General features: G+C 44.7%; 9 protein-coding genes across 9 annotated transcripts; 5 read left to right on the top strand and 4 right to left on the bottom strand.

Annotated features, from left to right (window-relative positions):
• Positions 1-26: 26 nt before the first annotated feature.
• On the bottom strand, positions 27-976 carry PCOAH_00043550 (Ribosomal protein L6-like protein; the record flags this gene model as incomplete). Its single annotated transcript, XM_020061139.1, has 2 exons — positions 27-553; positions 931-976. The coding sequence occupies 2 exons, from the start codon at positions 974-976 to the stop codon at positions 27-29; spliced, it is 573 nt and encodes a 190-aa protein (XP_019916853.1).
• Positions 977-2900: 1924 nt separating this feature from the next.
• On the bottom strand, positions 2901-3607 carry PCOAH_00043540 (Vacuolar ATP synthase subunit g; the record flags this gene model as incomplete). Its single annotated transcript, XM_020061138.1, has 3 exons — positions 2901-3074; positions 3224-3324; positions 3517-3607. The coding sequence occupies 3 exons, from the start codon at positions 3605-3607 to the stop codon at positions 2901-2903; spliced, it is 366 nt and encodes a 121-aa protein (XP_019916134.1).
• A 1542-nt stretch (positions 3608-5149) lies between these two features.
• PCOAH_00043530 (Uncharacterized protein) lies at positions 5150-6169 on the top strand (the record flags this gene model as incomplete). The annotated part of the gene is made up of 1 exon (XM_020061137.1): positions 5150-6169. One exon carries the CDS (start codon positions 5150-5152, stop codon positions 6167-6169), a length of 1020 nt encoding a protein of 339 aa, XP_019916927.1.
• Positions 6170-6575: 406 nt separating this feature from the next.
• PCOAH_00043520 (60S ribosomal protein L23a) lies at positions 6576-7790 on the bottom strand (the record flags this gene model as incomplete). Its single annotated transcript, XM_020061136.1, has 4 exons — positions 6576-6660; positions 6867-7112; positions 7270-7513; positions 7766-7790. The coding sequence occupies 4 exons, from the start codon at positions 7788-7790 to the stop codon at positions 6576-6578; spliced, it is 600 nt and encodes a 199-aa protein (XP_019916207.1).
• Positions 7791-10009: 2219 nt separating this feature from the next.
• On the top strand, positions 10010-11593 carry PCOAH_00043510 (Uncharacterized protein; the record flags this gene model as incomplete). The annotated part of the gene is made up of 1 exon (XM_020061135.1): positions 10010-11593. One exon carries the CDS (start codon positions 10010-10012, stop codon positions 11591-11593), a length of 1584 nt encoding a protein of 527 aa, XP_019916544.1.
• Positions 11594-12520: 927 nt separating this feature from the next.
• Positions 12521-13807, top strand: PCOAH_00043500 (Uncharacterized protein; the record flags this gene model as incomplete). Its single annotated transcript, XM_020061134.1, has 1 exon — positions 12521-13807. The coding sequence occupies one exon, from the start codon at positions 12521-12523 to the stop codon at positions 13805-13807; it is 1287 nt and encodes a 428-aa protein (XP_019916888.1).
• Positions 13808-16211: 2404 nt separating this feature from the next.
• On the top strand, positions 16212-17417 carry PCOAH_00043490 (Uncharacterized protein; the record flags this gene model as incomplete). The annotated part of the gene is made up of 3 exons (XM_020061133.1): positions 16212-16525; positions 16663-16724; positions 16882-17417. The coding sequence occupies 3 exons, from the start codon at positions 16212-16214 to the stop codon at positions 17415-17417; spliced, it is 912 nt and encodes a 303-aa protein (XP_019916876.1).
• Positions 17418-18275: 858 nt separating this feature from the next.
• PCOAH_00043480 (Uncharacterized protein) lies at positions 18276-21293 on the bottom strand (the record flags this gene model as incomplete). Its single annotated transcript, XM_020061132.1, has 1 exon — positions 18276-21293. One exon carries the CDS (start codon positions 21291-21293, stop codon positions 18276-18278), a length of 3018 nt encoding a protein of 1005 aa, XP_019916536.1.
• Positions 21294-21954: 661 nt separating this feature from the next.
• Positions 21955-23115, top strand: PCOAH_00043470 (Uncharacterized protein; the record flags this gene model as incomplete). Its single annotated transcript, XM_020061131.1, has 1 exon — positions 21955-23115. One exon carries the CDS (start codon positions 21955-21957, stop codon positions 23113-23115), a length of 1161 nt encoding a protein of 386 aa, XP_019916190.1.
• Position 23116: the final 1 nt, after the last annotated feature.

The following is a 23116-nucleotide window of genomic DNA, read 5'->3' as shown; positions in this document are numbered from 1 at the left end:
CGCATACACACGCCCTGTCTTTTCCCCTACTCGTCCTTCTCAACAGTAGTGACCTCCGAAACATAAATTCCGTCCAAAAATTTTCGAATATCTTTATTTCTACACAAAACGGACTGATGAATTAAAGCTGCCGTGAGGGACACGTTCTCGATATCAGCACCACTGACATAAATTTCATCCTTGACATTTGGAGATTTCTCAATGATAACCCCAGGTAGCGCCTTCACAAATCGAACTCTTTTTTCACCCAAGTAATTTCTTATTTCGATGGACTTGTTGTTATCGACGATGTTGGAGTTTATTGGAAAGTGAGCGTGTACTAGTCTCATTTTGTAGAGGAATTTTTTCGTCACTCCTGTGAACATATTTTTCAAATGAGTACATACGGTTCGAATGCATGCCAGTCTGTCGGGGACTCCAAACCACATGACCACCTTTATATACTTCTTCAGCTTATTCAGACGCACATCGATGGGTAGATGGCGGAAGGACTTCTTCAGCGTGCCGTACTTTCCTGTTACAGTCACCTTCCTGGAGTTTATGGCCACTTGGACTGAGGAAAAAGGGGAATACATGCAATTGTTAGCGGTGGTGTTAGTGGAAGTGTTAGCGGAAGCGTTAGCGCAGTGTGGCGCACTTCTTTAACGCATGCAAAGCACTCTTCCATGCATCCATACATGCGCGCGCTGATAACCCCATGGGGTATCACTTCTCTAATTGTTCCCACAGGCGCCCACGCGATTTTCTAGCTACTTTAGCCAGAGGGGAGGCTTCCTCCTTCAACTATTTTTTCCTGTTCTTACTCCTCCCCTTTAACTTCTCTCGTGGCGCGCCCGGCTCAACGTGATGGATGTCCCACCTCTGGCACAACGGCACAGGGAGAGCCCACCCCTCTCAATCCCTCATTTTTGTTCGACTCGCTCTTCTTACCTCCTTCCGGAATCATGACCTTCTGCGATGACACAATGGTTTTCATTTTAAAAAAACGTATCCAAAAAAATTAGAAAAAAAAGGGGGTTCCACAAAAGTAGGAGAAGAGTAGCAGCAAAGTATCGGCAGAGTATCCGCGCGTTGTCAGCAGAGTTTCAGCAGAATGCCAGCATAACACGTCGTCAGGGTTCCTCTTCTTTTTGTTTTCCTGTTCGCATACCGTTCGGAAACGCAATTCGTAACAACTTTCTCTTTTCTGTTAATTTTTTCACTGCGTATTTTTTTTTTTTTTCCAAAAAATTGTCGCTCTATTATTGGCAATTTTTCCCACATTCCTTTTGCTAAAAAAAACAGTCGGTACATGATGGGCCTTTTCCCCCCTTTTTTTGTGAATGAATTTTTTTTTTTTTTTTTTTTACGTTCCGCACTTGGGCTAAGCGCGAAGAACGATCGCATTTTTGGCGTCATATAGGTTGGGATATATGTATATATGTAGCCACATCAAGGAGGCACAAAAAAACCTGGCACCAACATCCATATGTACATGGAAGCTACGAGTTGGTATATCCAACTGTGGGTGGAGCAATTTTTCTTTTCCCCTTTGTGCATTAATGCGCCAAGGTAGGAGAGGTTTCCCGCTGGAGAAGGTGGGCAATGTGAACCGGGTTGGGGAAGTATAGGGGCCCGCTACTAAACTTAACCCAAGCAAAGGTAAAGCACTGCTGCACTGGAAGTAAGAGCCAGGTATACTAGGAGGGTATATAATATACTTGCTACATATACACAACGTATGCGAAGTTTGGTTTACTGCAGCAAGAGAGAAAAGGTGCATGTCGCTTCGCCGCCTTACTGCTTTTCCGCTGCCCAACTCGGTATGGAAACAAGAACGATGGGGGTAAACGCCACGCTTTCTTCAGCGGCCGGAAACGGGGCCCGCCTCACAATGTAGTGAATTCCCCCCTCATCGTGCTACAATTTTTTTTGTGCATTTTTTAAACCCCATTTTACAGAAAAGAAAAAAATTACGCATAGTTTTTCATTATGCTATAATTTGTAAAAATTTTCATGAGCGAAATTTCTCTTCATTCTTTACGAGCATTTTTGTTGTTGTTTCCCGTTTGTGAAGCTCGCGTGGCTTTTTTTTTTTTTTTTTTTCTTTCCCAATGACCGCTTTCCTCCCCATGCGGTCTGGTTTGGCTATGCCCCCGAGGGGTATTCCTATGTAAGAGTACTTTTGCTTTGCCACCCATTGGAACAGCGCAACAAGGACAGTATAATTGCACGTGGGGGTCACCCATATGCAGAGTTGCAAATGTTTACAAAGTGTACGATATGGTTGGCTAATTATTATCCATTTGTCCCTTCTCGGGAATAAACAATTTTTTTTTTTTTTTTTTTTTTTTTTTGTTCGCACCCAGGAAAAGGCATACATCAGGGGGGTGATGACAAAAAAAAAAGGGAAAAAATGAACATTCATAAAAAGGGATAACAAAAAAAGGTGGGTGAGAATTCCACCGAACGAAGCGCGAAGGGGCTGCTTATCCCGTTGCGGCGATTCTGGTATGTACGAAAATGTTTACCTGCACACGCTCACTTCGGATTGCTCAGAGGAGTGCCAGGTCACAACGGTCTATCTGCTTCCACTTTCCGCGTGACACACTACGCATATGCAATTAATGTTGCTTAGCTCCCTTCTGGGGTGACCTTCCAAGGGGGTGTACTCTCACCACCTACCCTCCAGCTGGGTTTTTCCCTTCGTCTTCCCAATTCAGGGTGAACTGATCGCGGGGAACACACACATACATACATACATACATATATGCGCATGTGCTTTATGCGTTTATCCGTATGGGATGTGCGCTGGGTTGGTTCATCCCCATCCCATGGGTTCTTCTCTCCTGTTAAGCATCTGCCTATCCAATGCACGTATATACAGGTGGCGTCCAATTAACGGGTCAGTGATCGATACGTTAAAGCGATTTCTGAGTGCAGTCTGGAATTGTCAAATCTACGTTGAACACTTTATCGAACACAAACTGGGCTACTTGTTCTTTGTTCTTTTTAAACAGCTCCTTGTATTTTTTTATTTCTTCTTTTGTGTTTTGTTCAATTAGAGTTACGGCTTCGTCTTCGGCGGTGGTTTTCTGCGGGGTCGCAAAAAGGGGGGGTGTTGTCACATCCACATAATAACGGACATACAAAGGAAGGGGGAATGTAACATGCGTCGAAATATGTGCGGACGCTGTGCCGTTGGAGGCATATTTCCAGGTGGGCGTGCTCCTCCGCATATTACCTCCTTGTGCCCCTTGTTCAGGCGCTCCTTTTCCTTGGCCCGGAAAATCTTCAACTCTTCCGTGGCTGTCGTTTCGGCCTCTTTCAACATCTTGGCGCGTACTGAGGGAGGTGGCGATGAAAAAAAGGGGGGAGTGTAATGACCAGAACGGGGACGTAAATGCCTAACAAGTAACACATGAACTGTTGTGTTGCGAAAACAGATTTCTGAATCGAGCTTCTCAGGAGCCAATTGTCTGTTCGCTCAAACTTAGTAGTTCGTATTGGCCGACATGTGTTGGTCCGTTGTCTTACCATCTTTGGCCTTTTTAATCACCAGATCAGCTTCCTCTTCAGCTTTCAGCAGCTGCTGAATGAGCTGGTTGGATCCTTTATTTTGTGCCATTTGTACAGGGGAAAAAAGTCAGGGGGTGAGACGTTATCGAATGACCTTTTTGGTGTATGCACTTAAAAGGGGGATGCTTTCAATTCTGGGGAATACATCAAGTAAAGGTATTTATGAGCTCGTATATGTCTGTGCACATATGTCTGTGAAAAATGATTCCTCGTTCTGGAGAATGCCAAGAAGGTTCAACCTCTTCGCTGGTGCATTTCTCGCTTTCAGTCGTTCAGTGTGGTGGGCAATTGCGCGCAGCGAAAAGCGGCCAAAGGATGGTCAAAAGGTCCTCCAAAATGTTGCGAACGCGCTACGAAAACGCTGCGATACTGCTCAAAACAGTTAAAACGCGTTAAGGTTACGGCTTCTTAAATGTACATTTTAAAATTCGCAAAGAATGGGAACTTTCTTTTTTTTCCCACCTTGTAACCGTCACACGATTACGTTTGCTTATCTTTTACCCTTGCAGTTTCACGTTATTTGTTTCAAGAGGGGAGACGCACAGTTTTTTTTTTTTTTTTTCCCATTAGTACATGGGGGCTGTAAAAAAAGGCGCTTCTCTTGCGATTGCTATGCTGTGGCGTATTTCACTACGTTCGCATGGAAGTAGTGCAAGAGTGAATACTATTGTTTATTTTATGTGGGCGCACTTTTGCCTATGCTAATCTGCCTGACCCTGTGCATTGGGGAGGCTTTTTTTTTTTCTCTTCCCATGACGCACCGGCCCCGCGGAAAATATTCGCAGCGTATCCCTTTCGGGGAAGGGGCACAAAGGGTGAGGAGTTGGAAAAGAGGAGAAAAAAAAAAAAAAATAATAATAATAAAATAAAAAGATTAAAATGAAAATTGCTAAGGGGAAAGTACCAATAAGTATGCCCAATTGGGACGCATTTCCAGGCTGACCTTGTCGAAAGGGACACACGGAAAAAGTGCGGGTGGACGCACCCAGGTTCGCTCATTAAGTGACGGGGATGACGATGGTGGTGTGCTCAGATAAGTGCCAAGGGGGAATTTAATTTACGCGGCTCTTTTGATTTCCTCACCACGACAAGGTGTGGTATCGTTGACACGGTTATCTCTTCCCTGCACATTTTTTGCATCCCCCCGTGTGTCCTACGCCGTCTAAGTAAGATTTTACCCCTCCGTTTTTCCATCCGCAAATGTGCCTATTTCGAGTGGTCCCCAATTTGGGTTGTCTCCCCTTTAATAAATGCTCACCCTTTCCAGAGATGAGAGATCAAATAATAAACTTGACCCTTTAACAAGTTTATTACGTTGGGCCTCATTTTTCCCCCCTTTTTTGACACCAAAGAGGGGTGAGTGGCATCTCCATCGATTGTCCTTTTCCCCAATAGAGGAGAGCATATGATCATTTTTTCTGTCGCCGTTTATGTGGTTGTTGCAGCTGGGAAGTGATGCCTGTGGGGGGGAAGAATGAGGTTCATATGTGCGTGATGGAATTGTCCCCTTTTTACTGATCCCCGTGAAAGGTATCCTTAGTTGGAAGGGGTTGACCCAACTGGACACTTTTCTTCTTTTTTTTCCCTCCAAATGAACAACGAAAGCGAAAGGAAAGTTGAGCAGGTGGACATGATCGGAACTGCAGTGGGGAAGTCCCCCCAAATTGGGAAGACCAGGAAGAGCATCCAGAAGAAGGGGTGTCCAAACAAAAACAACAAGGAACATGCAAAGCACAATAAAGGAGAGCTAATAATTAAAGAAGTAAAAAATTGCAAAAAGAATGACAGCATTTTCGACTTTATCGATGGTAGTTATAGGAAGTACTTTTTACTAAAACGGGGGAATGAATTAGATGCAAATAAACAAGTGGTGGGAAGTGATCCACCAAGTGTGATGACTGCGGAACCCCCTCCGTTTATCTTCTTCGAGTCGGTTAACGCATTCGAACTGAAGAAGCACCAAGAAGGCGAAACGATTCTTTCAACCTTGTTTCATATAACTAAAGCGAATATGGAGCGTCTATACAACGAGAGCAATTTCCTAAATCGTGGCTGGTCAGATGAGAAGAAATGGAAGGAGCTACGGAGTGACAAGTGTAAGCTGATACTGGGGTTTCTACAAAAGCCATTAACCAGTGAAGAAGTGACCACATCGGATGAGCAAAACGTGACTGAGTTACTCCTCACGGGAAAGGAACATAATTTGTCCTTTCTTGAAAAGTTATGCACCAAAGGGAAGAATGAAAATACGAAGGAGGTAGATGATTACCTGAGCAAACACGCTTTAGTCTGTTTTGTGCACTACAGACTGACGGCAGATTATCCACCCAATGAACATACAACGATTTGCTATCTGTACGAAATTCAAATCGTGCCAGAGTTTACCAAACTGGGGATCGGAAAGCACCTCATCGATATGTTAGATGCTCTATGCAGAAGAATCAATGTCCACAAAATTGTATGCACCGTGTTGAAAAACAACGTCAATGCGGTTTCCTTTTATAAGACCAAGTGTTCCTTCCAAATGGACGAGAGTTCGCCCGATAATTTCGCGTCGGACGAATCGGAGGAGTGCGAGTACGAGATTTTGAAGCGGATCGTCTCCAGCTAATTCGCAACAGGGGGAGGCTGCTATGCCGTTACACTCACATTTGGTACGAGTTAGCAATATGCCCTCTTCAAAGTAGCCATTTTTTTTGTGTTAAAATTGATGTGTTTTTTTCTCCTCTTAAACCGTTTTTAGTTTTTTTTTTTTTTTTAAAAAAATTGTGCATAAAATTAGCACCACGCGTGAGAAACGGGGTTATAGGTGTTCCGCCAGGCGATTCCCACCAAAGGGGGTGAGTGGTACCGCCGACGTAATATGATCAACTCACGTGTCACGCCATCGCTCATGCATGCACAACATATATGCATGCACAACATATATGCATACACAACATATATGCATACACAACATATATGTATGCACAAGCCGATAGGTCCTTATTCCCCTTGGCCAGTGGAAAATTCCTTCTTTAGAGAATTCCGATCTTGTTGGCTACTTCCAACGCGTCGTGGTCCTTTGACAGGCGCACGTATGCCTTCTTGTCTCCATTCAGTCTGCAGGGGGGGGCGACGCAAAAATGAGCAAGGGTATATAATATGTGCACGTCTAGGTGTATGTACACGTGCGTAAATATATATATATTTGTAGAGGCGTGAACCCACAACATGCACCTTGGTCCTACGTTGCAGCGGGGGGTTGCACTACCAAATGGAAAAATGGTCCCTCTACAGTATGTCGGCTGGCTCTCCAATCGACCTACCTGTTCAGCACATTGACCTTCTCGCAGCTAATACCAAAGAGGTTCTTCACGGACTTCATAATTTTCCTCTTATCTGCCCTCTTGTCGCAAATAAAAACGAGGGTGTTTATTTCTTCAATTTTTTTCATGGCCTTTTCTGACGTCAGGGGGTATTTCAAAATTCCATATTTGTCCAGCGTTTTTTTGTAGCACGATTTGACGATTTTTGGGCACTTTGGGTTTTTTGGCAATTTAAGCGTTTTGGGTCTGCATGGAAAAGTGATGAAGAGATTTAGGGGGTGGGTGATATATCCAAGGGTGCATATGAATGGAAGCACGGCGTCATCCACCCCGTTGCCGATGCTAGGTCGTGATAAGCACCCCTTTCGCCTGTGCTACGAACGGATGGACGCTCTGCGCTTACCGCTTAAATCGAATGGAGGTGATGATTTTCTTCTTCTCCTTGGACTCCTCCGTGGCGCCCTTCTTCATCTTCTGGTTCTTTCCTAGGCTCTTCTTAACCTTTCCCTTGTAGAGTTGCTTCTTATCCTTGGTGGCTCCCTTCTTCTTGGCCAGCTTATCATTGCCGCTGGCTGCTGCCTTGGCGTTGCCCTTTACATTCTTCATGTTCTTTTTATTATCCTGTTTTTTTTTATCCATGGTGGCTTCTGCAAAAGGGGGAAGAAGTCATCACAACGTGTGGGTACAGTGCTTCGGGGGGAATGACATTCCCTGGATATATGATGGATCCAGTGAGCATATCTACACGTGCTTGTGAACACACGGGTGGAGGTCACGCGAGCATTGGCGGCTTCGCCTTCACCACTCTAGCGTCACAGCGTTGAGGAGGCTGTTCTGTCACCCCAGTTGGGGCGATCCACTCGGCCACTTCCACTCTCTGCCGCATCAATCTTTTTTACTTTTATCCTTAGTCCCTTCTACCATTTTGACGATGATGGATTAAATGAAAAAAAAAAAAAAAAAAATTCAAGTTGCGCTTTTTCCTATAAATAAATGGAAGCCTCTCTTTCGGATGAACTTTTTTTTTTTTTAAGTTTTTTATAAAAAAAAAAAAAAAAAGAATTCTTTTGGGAAAAAAGTATAGCTTGCGCGTATGCATATAATTGTAAAGATATAACAAACACCCGCACGTGTACATACATGTATATACATGTATAAGTTGCTCCTTTGAGAAATGTTATTTCCTCTTTGCGCTCGGTCGTTGAATACAATATTTCCGCGCCAACCGAGCGGGATGAACGGCAAAAAGCGGGGACCAACGGATCGGGTTTATAGCCCCTACGTTATTTAGCGATGCGGGAAGGAAAGAGGAAGTGGTAACTTTCGTTATGGCCCTGCAGAGGGGGATCCGCCTACCAACCAGTAGGTGCTTAAAGAATACGAGGATAATTGCACAGAAAAGAACACTTATATTATGCATAGGTAAAATATTTAATGGCATACCCAACCCTTGGACACTCTCCCCCTCAGTGGTGCCAATTAACGAAGGGCGGTGCGCAATAGATTTTTTAACGTGCCCAACTGGTACGACGCCTCTATATAGGTATGTTTTTTTTTTTTTTTCCGCGAAACTGTGCCGAGGTGACGATCGTACTTAAGAGGAACAGATGGAATAGGGTTTGTTGCAATGTCGGCTACATGTCACACAAAAAAAAAAAAAAAAAAGGTATTGTAAAGATGCATGCCATACGCGGGTATGCTTGGATATCGTGGCGCCCCTCGGTTGTTCCCCCTTCCGTTCACCCGGAAATGTACCATTTGGTGATGACGCGATTGGGGGTGGACTAAGTTGTTTTCTTCTTCGCTTTGTTTGTTTTTGCGCTTTTCACATTTTTGTCGTATTTTTAAAAAAATTTTGCGTTTTTTTTTTCATGTATGGCTGTTTTGTATGTATTGTATTGTTTTGTTTTGTTTTGTTTTGTTTTGATTTTTTTTTTTTTTTTTTTTTTTTTTTCGAGTTAGCCAAAACTGGGTTTATGAGGCGTTTTACCTCGATCGACGGGGACGAACAAATCCGGCACCGCGTAAAACGTGACCACATAAACAACCATGCGCATCACGCTTAAGTGTTGTTTGTCCCAACCGAAAAAGGGAGTTACCGGCATGTGCGTATAGATATGCATATGTATATAACTACACCGGTATGTTGTATGCCCACTTGATTTCCTCGTGACCGTGTCAAGGCTTACACTGAACGTAAGCTGTGTTAATTTTTTTTTTTTTTTTTTTTTTTTTAATGTGACATAGCAAATAAAAGTAACACATTTGAATGATCGAATGGGGGAAACCATAACATAAGAACAAATAATGGCACACGCCCCTTTGGGTAAAAATTTCCAAAACTCTGATCATGTGTTAAGTGGGAGAAACTTGCCGTGAGGGAATTTTCTGCACAAGTGTGTTTGCAATTCTGCGGAGTCGCCAGAGCTGCTTCCCCGTTCCTGTTTTTACGCGCCGGAACAGGGAAAATACAACAGAGGGGAGACAGTGCTGTCACTTTCCATAACGGGGAAGGAAAAAAAAGTGGGCAATGAAATTGTAAAGGAGGAAGCTGCAAAGGGTGAGGTCAGCACGTTCGATTTGCTTCGCCTCAGTTTGTTCATTTTATTTTATTATTTTTTTTCTTTTTACCCCTGGCAAGCTAACCACTATTGTATGTTCTGCGCATCTCAAGTGAGAGTACAGTATTCCCCCACTGTGCCAACCCCGAATGGAGGGGAGAAAGAGCATGCCGGTGTAACCGTCCCCCCATTTGATGAGCACAAAAATTCATCCAAAGGAAACCACTTCGCTCATTCTGCATAACCGTCCATAGTGACACATTCAGCCCGTGCGCTTCCCACCCCACACACAAAAAAAAAAAAAAAAAAGCGATCGAAAAGGGGAAGTGGTTAATTGGCCGTTGCGCCAGTTGGTACGTTTGTGAAGAGCTTAACGGTTAAGGAATCACCGTTCGGATTTTTCCCTTCTCATTTTGGCTGCACAATTTGGCCCATTTTGGTGGCACAATTTGGCCCATTTTCACCACCCCCTTGAACCCGCAATTTGCACAACCAACCATGCGCGAAACAAACGCGATGCTGTAAAGGACGAGTGACACGTGACGTAACACGCACCCAATGTTTTATTAAAAAGAAGAAAAAATGGGTGCAGTCAGCTTTGGGAACCCCGGTTGCGGCTCCCTTTCCCTTATCATCTTTCTAGTTATATGCGTGTTAACCCTATTTACGTTGAATGGAGAGTGCAAAAGCGAACCAGTGGAAGATCAGAACAAAGACCTCCTGTATAAGTACAAGCTATATGGAGACATAGACGAGTATGCCTACTATTTTCTGGACGTAGGCATTGGGACCCCGGAGCAGAAAATTTCTTTAATCCTAGACACGGGTTCATCCTCCTTGAGCTTCCCATGTGCTGGTTGCAAGAAGTGTGGGGTTCACATGGAAAACCCCTTTAACCTGAATAACTCTAAAACGTCATCCATTCTGTACTGTGAAAATGAGAAATGTCCTTATAACCTGAACTGTGTGAATGGGAAGTGTGAGTACCTGCAGTCCTACTGCGAGGGTTCCCAAATTAGTGGGTTCTACTTTTCAGATGTAGTCACCGTGGTGTCACACAACAATGAGAAAATCAGTTTTAGGAAGCTCATGGGGTGTCATATGCATGAGGAGAGCCTCTTTCTATACCAACAGGCGACTGGCGTTTTAGGCATGAGTCTTTCTAAGCCGCAAGGCATCCCCACGTTTATAAATTTTCTCTTTCAGAACGCCCCGCAGTTGAAGGAGGTATTCTCCATTTGTATATCCGAAAAGGGGGGCGAACTCATCGCGGGGGGGTATGACCCTGCTTATATTGTTCGCAAGGGGGAGCCTAATCAACTGGACGGGGCTACCCCACCAGGGGAAGAGAAAGAATTGTCACTACGCGAGGCAGAAAAAATCGTGTGGGAAAATATAACAAGGAAGTACTACTACTACATACGGGTGAGGGGCATGGACCTGTTTGGAACTAACATGATGAGCTCAAACAAGGGACTCGAAATGCTGGTCGATTCAGGCAGCACATTCACACACGTTCCAGAGGACCTCTACAACAAATTGAACTTCTTCTTCGATATCCTGTGCATTCAAGATATGAATAACGCCTTTGACGTGAACAAGAGGTTGAAAATGACAAACGAGTCGTTTAACAATCCTCTGGTTCAGTTTGATGATTTTAAGAAATCCCTAAAACGTATCATCGAGAAGGAGAATATGTGCGTTAAAATAGTAGAAGGAGTCCAATGTTGGAAGTACCTGGATGGACTACCCGATCTTTTTGTAACCTTATCGAAAAACTACAAAATGAAATGGCAACCACATTCGTATCTCTACAAGAAGGAAAACTTCTGGTGTAAGGGCATAGAGAAACAGGTAAATAATAAGCCCATATTAGGGTTAACTTTTTTTAAGAACAGACAAGTTATTTTTGACATTCAAAAAAATCGGATCGGGTTTGTCGACGCTAAGTGTCCATCCCATCCGACCAGTGCGAGACCTAGGACTTATAATGAATACAAAACGAAGGACAACATATTTTTGAAAATTCCTTTTTTTTATCTGTATAGCCTATTTGTTCTCTTCGCCCTGTGTATTTTGTTATCCCTGGTGTTTTACATCAAGCGGCTGTACCATATGGAGTATAGCCCGCTCCACGCAGAGGGGCACGCACAAGCGAACGCGTAGCGGGGGGATGACACAGTTTGGTGTTTTTCCTCAACGGGTGCCCACTTTTGCCGATCGGTCACCTATATCTGCATGTGTGCACGCCCACCCCACGGTGCATGTTCCACCACTTCTGCGTCGTCTGTTTCTTTCTTTTTTTTTTTAAGTTTCCAATTTTTTTAGTTTAACTGCCCGAATTAGTCCTTTGCTCATTTTCAAACCAACTGAGTTCATTCCTTCGTCTTAAGATTTACCAAGCTGATTAAAAGGGCGAACTTGCTAGTTATTACAAGGGTTGCCCCATTGGGTAGTGCCACACTACCCCTTCGTTTGCCCAATTTGCGCTCGTTCTTTTCCTATGACGTTGGCCACGCGGTGATGGAAGCAGCGAAGTGGAATGCCCTTCTCTCCACTGCGTGGCCAATGTCACCAGATCGAGTAGACGTTTCGATCGGTGCACGTCCCATTACGTAACGACAAAGTGCCCTCTTTTGGAAGAAACATATGAGGGGGGAATGCTACCAACGCGATGAATGTTAACACAGCGCGTAGGAAAGGATAAACCGTTAAGCTGCCCAGCGGGGCGAGAAAAACGAAAAAGCTAAAACGTACAACAAATTTGACCTAATTTCACCCGATCGGTGTGCAATCAAAATAAATAAATAAAATAAAAGGAACCCACCGACCCGCTTAACGGCTATATGATCCCCACATTGCCACATCCGCGATGAGCTGGCTGAAAAAAGGACCCAACAAGTGATACAATGCTACCCCTCCTTCGAAGTTTTTTTTTTTTTTTTTTTTTTTTTTTTTCGCTCTACAGAAAATAAGCCGCCGCTCATTTCCCCTTTGTGAATTTTTTTTCAACCCGTTGTCCGCGTGGAATGTGCACGCGTAGTTATAAATGCATTGGAGGGAACAAACGAACGTAGTTGGGCTCGGTACGACATGAAAGGTGGGTCCCCCGTGTTCCGTTTGTGCATCTGCTGGATGGTGGTTGTGAAGCTTTTGCTATACTTCGTGGGAACCCATGCCAGGAGAAACACGCTACCGAGCGAGAGGCACAAAAACATCCTATCGAATGAATCTTACCTACATGGGAATAGGGTAAGTGGGGGAGTTCCCCTGAATGGGCATAGAGAAGCGCGCAGGAAAAACTGGGGGGGAAAGGCTCACCCATATGGGTACCTCTTCAGCAGGGCCATTTCCAACCCGGGTAGGAATGTAAACGCCCGGGAAGGACGCAAGGAAAGTGCAGAAATGAAGAGGAAAAACGCACTCTACGCAGAGAACTACAAAATAAGTTTAACGGACAAACCGATCATCGAGGAGGTACCCCGAAATGTGAAGGGAAGAATAAACGAATGGATACCCGAATTTGATCAGGATAACAAGCTGGGATTTTTCCCAATCCTGTTGGAAGAGATGTCCAATGAGCCATCGCCACTACAAGTAGGGTTCGAAGACTACATGCAATTCAACGGAGAAAACGTAGAAGACATTTTTAAAAACATGACTAGAGAAGTAACAATAAATGGAAGTAAAAAAAAAATTTTTGGCATGTGTTTTTTCAATCACAAAACAGGAGTCTTGGCCCCATTGGCAGTCTATGCAGAAATTAAGGACGTGACAAAAGTGGGAAATAATTTAGCCGTTAAGGGTATAGTAAGGGGTCGAATTATAATAGAAGAAATTATTTCCCAGGAACCATGCATCTTAGGGAAGGTATCACCAATTGAAGATAAGAAGGGATTGACAGATCCTGAGGAAAGTTTAAAAATGGTGGATGAAATTATTAGGATTCATTCCCAGTGCACAGGTTTAGAGTCGCAACTGATGGAACAACTGGATCAGTCATTTGCATCTATGAATATAAAACTGAGGAACGACTTAAAAGAATCCATAGATGCAAAACTGGAGAAATTTCAAGTAGATCCTTCTGATCCTGAGCAAAGACAAGCTTTCGTACAAATTGCCTCCTTTGCGGCTTTCGATTTTCACCTTATGATTGTCGATAGGTATGATGCCTTGATGCTGCAGAACTCGGAGGACAGACTCAGATTCGTTCGAGATAAAATTAGACAGAAGCAGAAACAGCTAGCCATTATTAAGAACACGCCCAAGGAGAAGCTCCAGGAGATCCTCGAGCAAGTGCAGAGCCTAAAGAACCAGGGCGCACCGGGCGCCAATTTTAATGCGCCCCCGGGGGAAGCAGCTCGGAGAGGCGGCTTATGAGGATATACCCCCCATAAAAATGTGAATCATCCTGGGTGAAGTACACTCTGGTTGATACTCAGTTGCATTGATCAGGGGTGAGGTAACACATATCATGGCTAGAGCCCCCCCCCCCCAGCATAGCGATCTACATATAGGCATATGTTTATATGCGCATGTATATTTTTTTATGCTTATTCGTATGCACATCCCCGTGTTGTAGCAGGTCTGACCTGTGTCATCACCATCTCTTTTAGTTGACCCTACCATTCGTGGTGTGCCCGTCCCGGCTATCCTTTATTCCCATTTTTAGTTACCCCCATTTTGGCATCTCTTTTTTTTAAGTTTCATTTTTTTAACTTGTTGTGGGTGCCCCAAGGAGGTGCACATGTAGGACCAAGTCATAGTGTATGCACTTTAACGCTATGTGCGAAAAGCGGAACTGCGTCTTCCCAAAGGAAGTAACGAATGACACTTGGGTGAATCATTCACCACTTTGATGCTGCTTTTTTTTTTTTTTTCCAAATGGGAAGAACAGAGGTACAATCGGATTAGCACAATTTGACTTCCCCCAAAGGAAAGTACCCCTTCCACTGATGAGACGAAGTGCCAAATGGAGAACCTTCCTACGGATGGTGACCCTGTCCACATTTGGATTTTCCTTATCTACGGTCATAACCTTCCCCATTGCACACAAAAGAATTTGCTACATGTTTTGAGGCAACCGTGCACACACGCGGGGAGAAATTGGTCATTTTTATTTTATTATTTTTTTTTCCCTGTGGCAAGTGCCAGGGTCCAATTTCTGTTTCCACGTAATTGTAGATACGTGGACTCACGAGGTCGCCGCTTGACGTAGGAGGTAGAAATAAAACGTTGGTGATTCACTGTCCACTTGTGTACGTCATTGGCGAGTTGTGCACACCGCAGGGGGGCAATGAAGTGGCACAATTCATGCCGCTTTGTTTCCTACATGTGGCGCACCTCTGCTGCATACCCCACAAGTGGTGACAGAGGAAAGCCACTTAACGACGCAGAAAAGCATTTATTCAAAGGAATGGGAATTCCCTGGCACATTTGTTAACCATCCCTTCGAGGGTGTGTACCGCGAAAGGCACGTATGTATGTAAGCACGCGTTGGTGTGTATGCATACACGCACGTGTGCAAGAGCGCACTTAGGGGGAAGACACTTTTTACTTTCCTTAGGAGGGAGTTGCCATTTGGATTTGGTTTACCCCCACGTGTAGCAGCGGCGTAGGATAACCCTTCAATGTGTACGTCGCTGCACAATCGCCTGCACATGTACATATTTTTCCCATCAAAAAAAAAAAAAAAAAATTCGCTTAAGAACAAAAAAAAAAATTATGAACAGGAAAAAAAAAAAAAAAAAAAAAAATCCACAAAGGTAAACTAGCGCTACTACATTGTGTGTACATGCAAATTTATGACAAAAAGGAAAATAAAAAAAAAAAAAAAAAAAACGCGTATATGCACAAACGCACAGATAATACTAACCCACGTTTTGCGTACTCTTCATCTTCTTCCTTTTCGTCTTTTTTTTTTTTTTGCTTTGACGTTCGAATGAAGAATTTGCTTGTTTCCACTTCTGCCCCCGCGTTTGTAAAACCATTTCGCATGTTCCATTGTGTAACCCAATGTTTGAGGAAAATTGGCAAACCGAATTAACCGCACGAGTAACACACGAATGTGCGCAACTGAGTGTGAGATTTTTTTTGAATTAAAAAAAAAAAAAAAAATTGAATCAGTAAGCAACTGTGCTGACGTGGACGCTAATCGTGGTACACACGAATGCATCCCCTTGTGTGAGTACGTATACACGCGCACACACACGTACTACGTGTGCTACACGCACTGCACCCCTGAACGGAGGAAACGGCGTTTCGTCGCCCCCGCAACAGCATACGTGTGATAAAAAAAAATTGTTTGTCCGAAGAGAGTAATTGGGACTGCTTAGTTGTACAGTGCGAATTGTCCAGCGTGATTTGTCCAACGTTATTTGTCTAGAATTATTTGTGCAGAGTTATTTGTCTAGTGCAAATTGCCCAGTGCGCCCCTGCTCCCTCGTATCGCGCAGGCGTGGATCACCTACACCACGTTTACACACGCACGTACGTGCGCACTTACACTCGCCGAAACGCGGACCGAGTGAATAGAACGAAGAAAAGACATAGGAACAGACACAACTGCGCAAGGGCGAACGGTAAACGCATGCGCAAAGAACGAAGACGGTAAGGCAGTCATTTAGACAACACAGCAGCTGTTCGGCCCGCACGACGAACGTCAGACAGGGTAGGAAGTGAAAGAAGTGAAAGTAGTGTGAGACGTGTGAGACGTGTGAAACGTGTGAAAATACACGAACCGACTAAGCAGTCTCCACCCCACACAAACTGCCACCCCAGCAAAATGTTTTTCACCTACGTCGTCCGCCCGGGGGAAGCCCCAGAAGGCCGCGGGCCTCAGTTTGAGCCATTTTGGGACTTCTTCATGAACTTCAATTTACGAGTAGGATTCCTCATCCAATTCATTTCGTATATCTTGTTGGTCTGCTCTATAACATTAATTGGGAAGAACCCGTTGGGTATTTTAAATTTTTTGAGGGCACTACCAGGAAGTGTCGGGAACGCGCCAATGCCTTTGGTTCTTTTTAGTATAGGGGGGTTCCTCCTGGGGACGCTCCTGATTATGTCCTTCTTGCAGTTGACTGAGGATGACAGCAGGTAGGTTCTTCCAACATGAGGAGGGAGTTCATTCCTCTTACACTGCATGCGCATCTATACAGTCGTTTGGGATGTGGGGACTCCTTGTTGATCCCACCAAGTGCTTTCACACATACATATTTCTTCCCCCCTTTTAGCATCAAGCAATCGAGGGGATACCGAGCCGGAACGAAGTTTCTGCTACAGGCGACGTCAATGGGTAGGGATGGACGTAGTTGCTATGGGAGGAACCCAGGGGATGTTGCTCTTCCGGCAAGCTGATCATTATTTGGTTGACCCCCCCCCAACATGGGTTGTATATATGCCCCCATTTGTTACGCATTAACTATATGTCATGTTTATTCTCCTCATCTTAGGTACCGTGTCTTGGAGTCTGTCTCTAATCTGTCTGATGGCGTCCTCATACTACTTTGATGACCCCTGGATGGAGGAGAAGATCGGGGCGGGTTCATCATGGATTCTATACTTTAGTTCAAGACTGATAGATGCGTTCTGTTTATTTCTGTACGGATCTGGTTGTTTCTTTTTGGAGGTGTACCACTCAGAGGGAGCGGGAGAAGCTTGGGGATGGATATGTGGGGTCTGTTTCATAGCCACAGCCTTTGTAGAAGTATTAGCCTTAACCCTGTTTAACAGTGCCTTGTTTGAATCGCTAGATTGGTTCTACTGTCTCTTCCTAGGAATGAGTCTCTTCTTCAGTGTTGTTTGGGGATTGTTGTTTGAGCCAATAAGTCACAGATACGATGTGAAGCTAACGCAGAGTGCAATGCGTAATGAGTACTACAAGTCGAGGAACGCCATGGCTTACTACGGCCCCGCTGTTGTGACGGCGAATGGGGAGCTCGACATTGAAGCGTCGACTGAAAATGTAACCTCGTGTAAACAGTGTTAGTGTGTTGTCCATCCGGGAGAGAAGCGGGACGACCGTTTCTTCGTTCAAACCGTGTATTGCGTTTTTACCATTTATCAAATAGTGGCCAACCCGCTTAGTGCGTGCCTGAAACGGCTGCGGGAGCAAAAGGAACAGACTCCCTGTTGCGAAACGAATTGGTATAATTCAGTGCACACAATATAGTAACGGTGCGCACGGTGCCAGAGTTAAAACGATAGACATCACTGAGCGAGTATTCTGCAAGCATTGATCCAACATTGAAACAGTATCCTCATCATAATCGTGTTTTTTTTTTTTTTTTTTTTTTTTTTTTTCTTCCCCTTTTTTGGTAGTGCCTCTTCCACTACGCGCGTACGTGTTGCATATGCGTGAACCCACGTGAACACGCACCGAGGTGTATTTTTTATGCGTCCGCTTTCGCCTGACAGACAGCCATCGCTGGCCGACCGCGTTGTGCGGTTCTGAATTTGTATTTTTTTTCCATCGTTATGCAGGTGGCGCTGCGCGTCGTGATGTGCTCTGCGATAGATTCTTAGCTGTTTTTTTTTTTTTTTTTTTTTTTTCCCTCCACGTATATGTTCTTCCCCCCTTTTTGTACCATGCCGATTAAATTTTCCGATCCGTAAATTTTAATATTTTATTAATCAGCGTTAGACTCAGTTTGTCATTGCGCATGGTTAGCATGTGATGTGGTAAGGACAGACACAAAAGTGGAAAAAGATGGGGGGGCAATGTTCAGTCATGTGGGGGGTGCATTACCCAATGGGGAGGTTACTTTGGTCACTTGGTTGGGGCTCCCCTCTCTTCATAGGGCTTGCCCTAGGAGTTCCCCCCCCCGTCTAACAGTTCATCCCTCTGCTAGTTCATGCCCCCCTTGGCGTCCTTCTTAATCTGCACGAGGACGACATCAACGGAGGGCAGGTTCTCAATGCAGGGGGGTGGCTGGACGTGGGCGAAGAACCCCTTGAGTAGGTGATGGAATCTGGTGAAGTACAACAGAATCTGTGTGTTCAGAGTTTTTACTACATGTGCTGAAGTGTCGTTATGGGTAAAAGAGAGGGTAACTTCCTGTTTGATGTTTTTAAAAAGGTTCTTCCAATTTTTGGTAAACTCAATCGCCACAGATTCCATTAGTTTTACATCTACTTCAGATGTGAAATCACTGGGATGGTGGCCATCTTTCTTCAGCTTGTCGACTATCTGTTCATGTTTACAGACAAACAGAATCAAATCCGTTATATAGTGATTCAGCTGGTATTCTACATACGCATTGATTTCTTTGTTTAGCAGTTTGTCGAAGCGGTCTATCTTTTCCTCGTCCATTGAGTTGTGCTTCATGACGTCTACCATGTGGCAGTAGTTGTTAATGAGAAAGAGGAGCTGCTCTTTCGTTTGTGCAAACTGGTTTTTATAGACAGATAAAACGTCGATTATGTTTTCTTCTAACGTTCTGATGAGGTCATTTAGGTGCTTGTATTTTTCTTCAATGGTGTGATCCCCTTTCGTTTGCTGCTTCGTTTGCTGCTCCGTTTGCTGCTCCGTTTGCTGCTCCGTTTGGGGTGGTTCCTTCTGGGGGGGTTCCTTCCCACCGTCATTTAACACAACTTGGTTGTCCGTTTCGTCACTTGGTTTTTTCCCTCTATCGTGGTCTGTTGGGATGGGTTCTCCCCCATTGGGAAGCTCTTCCCCGGGGTGGTCACACAAAGTAGTTGTGCTAGGGGCAGCCTTCTTTTCTTGTGGGCTTCCCCTCTGACCGGATGAGAGCACGCCGCAACACATTCGCACGTGGTGCTGTTTCTCGAAATGGAAAGACAATTTCGTGAGAACAACTAGGGAGCAGTAGAAGTCTGCAATTCTTTTAACTATGGGATGTATGTGACGGTAGGGGGGAGCGCCATCGTCTTTAGTACGTTTGTCCAATTGGCTACTTTCCTCGTTAGGACAGGAATATTGCAGAGAAGCGTTTCGCATGGGGGCCGCTTCTTCTGTTGAACTGAAATGGTTATATGAAGACGTGGTGAACCCCCCATCAGGAGAGGTTCCCTTAACAGTATTGCCCCCTTGGAGGGCATACCCACTGGACGCACCCTCCGTTTGTGCACTGTTAAGGTGGAAAAAATTGTATAGACTATTTTTCTGGTTTGGGTGGTTAAGGGGGCTGCTCCTCTGCTCGGCCATGCGGTGGTTCATCTTCCAGCGGTTCACCTCCCCATGGTTGACGGTGACCGACTGGACGTTCTCACTAACGATGTAGTCGATCCTGTTCCAAATGAGGTTCTGAATCCGGTTAATAAATTCATACAAGGGGGAGATACCCCTCTTTTTGGTCAGGCATCCGTTGTTCAGGTTAATCATATAAATACAGAAGAGGGCAATAAAGTCGAAGGTTTCGCTAAGGTAGTAATACATGAAGTCGAAGTGAAGGGTCAGCGTCTTCGCATAGACGTAGAGGAACAAGAAGTCGTGACTGTCATAGTTGCGAAAAAAGTTGGAGAGGAAAAGGTATTCCGCCGTTCCTGTGTCTACGAAGAGCTTACTAAAAGATTTGTAAATGGATTCGAAGAAGTGGGGGCGGCTGTCTGTGGTGAAGATAATGGGCAGGGCGGCTACTCCGGGGGGATGCTCTTCGGGGGGATGCTGATTGGTGGGTGTTTCCCCGGTTGACGTTTCCCCAGTGGGGGGCACCCCTTCCCCCGGGTAGTAGGCCAAGTCACGCAGAACGCCCGTCCGGTTGTTGAGAGGAAAAAGACTTTCCTTCCTGTCTTGCGATGTTGCATCCCCCTTGGAGCCAAAACCCAGCATGTTCATCATTTTGTTCTTCGCAGAGAGAAGACTCAGATTTGAGTTGATCCCTTCACCATGCGTGTTTGTGGAGTTCCCTCGGTTGGTCTGCCAGTTGGAGGGGTCACTGAGGGGGTCGCTTCTACCGACGCGGAAATCACTGAACCCGTTGGCAGGGTCGACGTATGCGTCAGTCCAACCGACAGTCAACTCTCCATTGAACTGAACCTTCTTCTTTTCCAAATCTTGCATGTAGCTCCGGAAGAGGTTGTAATAGGTTCTGTTCATAACAGCAACGTATTCCTTCACCAGGTAGGTGTAGGCATCTTTACAATTGTTGTAGAGGAAGGAATTCAATTCGTGGAACTTTCCCAAGTGTTGTTGTATGAAGTGCACATTGCTTCGTCTACATTCGATGTCATAAATACTGTTACGAAAGAATCTATGTATACGGTCTATGGCTTTATTTTTTAACTTTACTAGCTCCACATAGGAGGAGCGAATACTAGGATAGGTGTCGAACAAGCAGTGTTCACAATTCTCCAACTTCCTCGTTAGTATTCTCACATTTTCTATGAACTGTTCATTTATTTGTCCATCACATATATCGCATATTAGTTGTGGTGTTACTAGAACAATTCTGATGTAGGTGTTTAGCAACTCCAGTGTGATTCTCCTGTTGTGTAGTTTGTACGTCATGGTGTCTGTCATGGTCTGTATTTTGTTAATATCGTTTGAAATGTATGTGATTTCATCCTTATGGTTGGTGAGTACCGTTTCCAGGTCCTGGCATAAGGTGGTGCAATGATCCACCTGCCTGTATACCTGCTCCAGCTGTTCATCGTTTTCACTGAACTGGTTTAGCGTTTCGTCTGTGTAGTGGTAGAGGGTTTTGTTCACGATCTGCATAATTCCGTCCAATTCGGCGGGGTGATCATCTTCTCCCCCCTGCTGCCTTCGCCTCTCCACATCCTCGACCCGCACACTCCTATACGCCTTGCACCTATTCAGGGCGTATATCTTCCCGTAGGCCCTGAGAACGTACTTGTCCTCCTGGAATTGCTTCACCAGGGCCTGTATGCGTTCGTATTGCATGGTTCAGGGGGAGGACTTACCAAAGGGGGAAATGTGCCTCCCGCAGTTCATCAGGCTTCTTCTTACGTTGCTGCGCTTAGGTTTCTTCCTTCACTTTTTTTTTTTTTTTTTTTTTTTTTTTTTTTTCCTCGCCCGGTCAGCTAGAATTGGTTGCCCATTTGGACTAATCTCCATGATGTTCTCTCAAAGGGGAAAAAAGTGCACCAACCAACCCGTACCTCTCACGACAGTGTGTTGTGAAGTCCACGCTTCATTTGGTTAGTTTCATATCGGGGAAGGCCCAACTGTGCACAATCCACCTGTGACCTCTCCGCGGCGGTCCCGAGGGAAAAAAAAAAAAAAAAAAAAAGTCGCCACCGTAAACATTTTTTCATCGCAACGGGGGATATGCAGAAAGGACGAATATAAAATCGGGGACGTACAGCAGGCAAAGAACTCTCGAACTGGGAACATTTATTTTAAAAAAAAATACTCCAAGTAGGCGCTTCATCGTAGGCGTGTCATTTGCTTGGATGGGCTGTTAAAAGCGCAGCACAGGGATATTGCAGAAATGACTAGATCCCCCAATCAGGGAAGAAGAGTGACGCACTGATTGGTGAACCTGCTAGGCAACCACTATCGAAAACTTCCCCCTCCAGGTCGCTGCCTATTTGCATAACAGATGGAAAAGCAGGAGGAGGGTCCCTCGGTATGCAAGCCATCCCAGGGCAGTGCTCCCCTGGAAGGTCACATTTCGGATAAAACAACACCCCACAGTGAAGTTAAAAAAAAAAAAAAAAACAAACTGAAAAATGGGAAAGGAAGTAATAATCCCCCCGGTGGTAAAAAGAAACACCTTAAGGGGGTAAAAAAGTCGGATGAGAAAAAGGAAAAAAAAAAAAAAAAGAAAATGATGAAGCGAAAGGAGAAGCTTAAGAAGAAGCTCAAGAAGAGAAAAGTGAAGGAGGCGAGAGAAGAGGACAGCGAAGAGGAGGACCAACTTTTGGTTGAGTTCGAACTGATAGACCCCACAGATAAATACAAAGACAACGTAAGGATCCTCTTAAGGAGTACGGAGCTTTATTCCAATTTAAAGTGCACCGAGGAGTTGGTAAGCATTATATGCGACCAGCAGAACATTGGAAAGTTCCTGTGCGTGGCGAATGGGCCGAACGTTGGTGAGAAGGAAGGTTCCACTGAAGATCCAGCAGATGACACAACGGACCTCCCCAATAACAGTGATCAGAACGTGGTCGGCTTTCAAACCATAATAAACCTAAACCAGTACGAAGAAATTGGTGCCCTGAAGGAACTTCTACTACAGAAGGTGAAAAAGGTTAACGTTCCGGATTATGTAGAGAGTGTGAAAAAGATTACTTCACTCCTTTCGTCCAACGAAGCGAAGAACGTTGGCCTGCTAATTGGTCACCGCATCCTAAACACACCCATAACGTTAGTCCCCCTAATTCATAAGAACATCATTGAAGACGTGTTCTGGTCTCAAGGGATTGAAGATCTAGATGACAGTGAGAAGAAATTCTATTTTTTCGATTACCTCTTATTTTATACAAAGGTTTACAAAAATGAGCAGGGAGAGATTATCTTTTCCAACTACGAGGAGGAGTATTTTTTTCAACACAAGACTTATCATGTGTTGTGGAACAACAACAACGTGAAGAAATTTTATGAAGTCGTGAATGGTAAAAATAGGGAAGTCACATACAAGGAGTTCGTCACGATTTTCGTCATTCCGTTTAGCAAGGTGGGCGATGCGTTGGCGGAGATGCAGAGGAATGTTGCCATTGGTGGTGCAGCTGTTGGTGGTCCTGTTGGTGGTGGCTAAT

This window comes from Plasmodium coatneyi, chromosome 12 (assembly GCF_001680005.1).
Source record: "Plasmodium coatneyi strain Hackeri chromosome 12, complete sequence".
In the NCBI taxonomy this organism is placed as follows: domain Eukaryota; phylum Apicomplexa; class Aconoidasida; order Haemosporida; family Plasmodiidae; genus Plasmodium; species Plasmodium coatneyi.
This window is presented reverse-complemented; position numbering and strand designations above follow the sequence as displayed.